Here is a 4,453-nt window from a genome sequence, read left to right on the forward strand (position 1 = left end):
AGTGGCTGGCTGTACAGCGAATACCTCTCTTGGAGTGTTTGTATTTCTTTGAGACGGCGACATATCAAGCTCCAGGCGATATATCAAGCTACAGGCGATATATCAAGCTACAGGCGATATATCAAGCTACAGGCGATATATCAAGCTACAGTCGATATATCAAACTACAGGCGATATATCAAGCTACTATTGCAATGGGGTGCGCCACCACGCTGATTGACAAATCAACGAAACCTTGATCGTTGTTCTAATGTTTATTTCCATTTGGCCCGGTCTATCGATCGTGCCAGGATTTGGCGGATATCAATCAGCCCATGGTTTGAGCTAGTATAGCAAGCCCTCGTGTATCCAACAGTGGATATCACACCATGCGTTTATATATGCAGCAGAAAGGGCCGTCCCGCACATTAAATCGGGATGCTCTACAGGTCTTCTGGTATAGTATTCGGTGAAGCATGAGAAGGCCCGAGTAGTTTAGGATGCATGTGGCGAATAACCCTGCTGCTAGGCTGCGCAACTCTTCAGGGCGCAACATTATCGAGCACACAGCCATATCGTACCGTCTATCAGAGGATTCGGTATCATTCTATCCCCGTCGGAGTGCAAATATGCATGTATACAGTATGCTACTATACAAATGCATGAGCTATAAAGATTCGTATATGTACACTGATGCATCAGACAATCTCATCGCCGTCTTTGTTTCGTGGGAGGCTGGTCCGTGAGCATTGAGTCATCCTCATCTTCATCATCATCATCATCATCATCATCATCATCATCATCGTCGTCGTGATCATATCGCTCAATAAAGCTTTCGGTGATGCCGAACACCTTTATGATATTCTGTTGTTGTGCCACGCGTCGTTTAGTATTGAAGTGGGGTATATGGATAAAAATTAGAAGGCGTATTCAGCAAGCAAGAAAGAACGAGATGTTGTTATAGGGCAAACTGGTAGATAGTCTAACGACATGTGGGTTATCTTATGTACGCGCTTGTGTACTTTCCTCCCGTCGCCACATGCACGGATAAATATGCAGGTGAACACACCTCTATTGTCCAGGTGCAGCTAAGAGAATACGTAAATACGTAAATAGGGTTTTTATTAAATATGCACAATTTACAGCCTAAATAAAACTTTAGCTGTCATGTTGAAAAAGTGAGTTGAATACAATCACCTATGAACGCAAAACTTTTACGATGCTTCGACAATAAGCGTACACCCGGCAACTATATTTGTTAGACGCGACCAAGCCACACTCACTACCGGAAACTAGAAATCACACAGATACATACCTGGTAAGCAAATAGGTTCTCCTGCCGAATATAGCTACACATAAGAGACGCTTGTACACATATACACAGTAACTGCATACACGACCACCTATACCGCTATTGATGCACACAGTCAGACAACCGTACAGGACTCCCAACAATCGACTGCTAAACGCAATCACTATCACATGTGCGCGAATACGATATTCAAAGACACTACTTGTGACAAACCGAAAAAATCCACGCATCCTATATACATCTATCCCAAATTCTATAACAACGAGAGTTCGCCAACCGGTCTCGTGTGCAAAACATAAGTAAACATCCAATGCACCCACACACCTCCCACTCATCCATGGTTAGCTCCATAATCAGCTGACTCTTCTGTGCCAAAGTATCCTCCTCCGCATTGTCCAATTTGTCTCTCCCAGGAATATTTGCTACAATTTACGTGCAGAATGCATATAGTCAGGCAATATATATATATATATAAATATATATATATATATATATATATATGTATATATATATATGCTTCAGTATTGCAAATCCGTTACATATACTTCAGAGCTGTGAACATAAATATGAGAAAGTTGTAACATACAGATCAGTGGCAGGCCTTGTTCAGACAGAGTCAGCATGGCGTTTCTGAGTTTGACGATGAATGACAAATGGAAAATATTCTCCACCGTGCGCGAGAAGCTTTCCGGGTCGACCACAAAACTGAAAAAGCACATGGGCTCAGTTAACGATTGAACCGAGCTGGTGAAAGAAAGGAGAAAAGTGAATCGGTTATGACGAAAAAATAGCCAATTTTATATTGAAGATGTAAAGTGAGAGGACAGAAATACAATTGTGACGGCTCAGATGGAAAAATTGCGCACCATTCGAACAAATGAAAGAGGCAGGACTGCATAGTGCAACTGTGGATGTAAAACAAATAAACCTGATTTGGGAATAACGATTGTATAACCTATTTTGCTTTGACATCAGAAGAAAAAAATAATGATTAAACAAGACACCATGAAGAACTCTCTCAAACTGTTGTGTGAGTATTCTACTACTCCGTCCTGGATCACATCATTTTCAAGTAACCATACACAAATCAGAGACAACAAGTCAATGCCAATAGACACTACTCATGAGAGCTACGTCATGTATGTGAAAACTATCAACGACGATTGTGTGCTACTTCATATCAAGTTTCAAATTCCGTGCATTGCTACTCCGCCTCGCGACGGAACCGCCTGTTCGGTACTTGCCCAGAGTAACTAGAAGCACGAGCACATCTAGACCGCCCAGACAGTGTAAAACTTGTGGTTATACATATGCTGTAGCTTCCTAAGCACACATCAATACGCCAGAGCATATGTTAGACCACAAATAGATACTTCTTCAATATTATAACCATCTTGCAATATGGACGCGAACCCATACCTGTACACACGCATAATAGCCTTGTCTGTCGGCTCCTCTATCTTTTTATTTTTATCTTCTCCCTGAGTAGATTGAAGTTCAGGAGTTGTAGGAGTGAGCTATATGACTGTGAGATTTGGAAACATGGACATCGTTGCATTGCTTTCGATGAATGAGAGTGATAATATGTTCAAGCTTCGCCTGCGCACAATTACGCACGAGCTCATCATGTTGCGAAAAAAGTTCAGTGCGTAAATGGTTGAAGCGAGCATAAAATATCTATGTGCATTAACAAAGGCATGAATACACACAACCCACGCAGAAATGTTACAACGGGCAAAAGCACTCATTCGAACGCAATGGTACAACGGGCAAATGAACTCATTCAAACACATACACGAATCTAGGTGCTAGATGCAGCCATAGCCTAACTGGTGGGATGCTTGCAAACCTACACTTTGGGGGACCACTTTTTTGGCTTCCTTGTCCACTATCCGCTCAGTATGTTTCCTCGGTTTGATTGGTTTGATATTGACTACTGGCCCAAGCCTGTCAGCGTACACAAACGGTATCGCCAAGTCCAGTGGCAGATCAGATTTAGCAATAAAACCGTACACGACCGAGCACATGCATTATGGCTTACATAGGAACTTCAGACTTCAGATATACATATGATCTTACTTCAGATTATGTCTGTACAACGAGATATAATATGTATTTTATGGGGTGAAGTTGACAACACAGTCAATACATAAACACCGGCATCATGATTACCAGCATGCAGATTTAAAACCTCTATACGCTATCAACTATTTTCCAATTTGTATTCTATGTCTGCGTGTCGGGTTGCGAATTAAATCATGCACAAGAAGAGTCTCGAATATACTTCAAATTGTACCTCCTACTAAACAAAACAAGCATCGACGCGTGCATTGTTTCCAGGCATATCAGGTGGACAGTGGTACTTGAAATACCTATGAACATCCACCGATAACAACCTACATGTATGTCATTTCCGGACATCTGAGATCGAAGTAGCCCGCAATCTGTGCTCCAAGTTTTTTCCAGTCCACTCCTTCCAGCACCGGCTCATCTTCCTGTGCGTAACAATGAAAGAATCAAGGAAGCTTGAGCGCGTATTTATACTATTGTTAACAGCCAAGGAGCGCTTGTACTATAGTCTATTGTACCGTTCTGGTGCGATATATAGAATTCGAAATAGACTATTTGACCTACGATATATCATGCGACCAACTAACAGCACAGGCGATAATACAATAATAATAAAAATCCATTGCAATGGCGAAGGCATGACTACAATAGAATGTAGTTGAATGAGTCAACGAAGGCGAAGGTATCCCTGAATTTGCTATACACATAGACACCTGAATTGGATGAACGACATTCGATACATATGAAATTCGAATTGCGGCATACCCACCATGTGAGGAAGGACATACAAGCTCGATGATATTATGCATAGACACTTTTCAAGCCTATCTATCCGGTGTAGAGCTGTCACGAGGATCGAGGCTAAACAAATGTTGACCTATTTTGCAACAATCACGTCTTCTAACCAAACAGTAATGTATTAGACTATCTCAGAACACAGTTGAGTTCGATATCTCTCGCTCGCACTTCACCGTGACATAGACCAGCGATGATGAGGCAACGAGCGCTTGGTTTTCTGTGCGTAATCCAGCATATGTATATCTACATCGAGAAAAAAAAGTGTATATATTCATATATATCTATATATATATA

The 4,453-nt window shown here is 41.5% G+C and overlaps 1 protein-coding gene across 1 annotated transcript; it reads right to left on the minus strand.

Moving 5' to 3' along the window:
* Nucleotides 1-240: 240 nt before the first annotated feature.
* SARC_09504 (hypothetical protein) lies at nt 241-3,318 on the minus strand (the record flags this gene model as incomplete). Its single annotated transcript, XM_014296475.1, has 5 exons — nt 241-843; nt 1,616-1,713; nt 1,878-2,035; nt 2,711-2,808; nt 3,157-3,318. The coding sequence occupies 5 exons, from the start codon at nt 3,316-3,318 to the stop codon at nt 688-690; spliced, it is 672 nt and encodes a 223-aa protein (XP_014151950.1). The 3' UTR covers nt 241-687.
* Nucleotides 3,319-4,453: the final 1,135 nt, after the last annotated feature.

The sequence above is a fragment of the Sphaeroforma arctica genome, assembly GCF_001186125.1.
Source record: "Sphaeroforma arctica JP610 unplaced genomic scaffold supercont1.972, whole genome shotgun sequence".
In the NCBI taxonomy this organism is placed as follows: Eukaryota; class Ichthyosporea; order Ichthyophonida; genus Sphaeroforma; species Sphaeroforma arctica.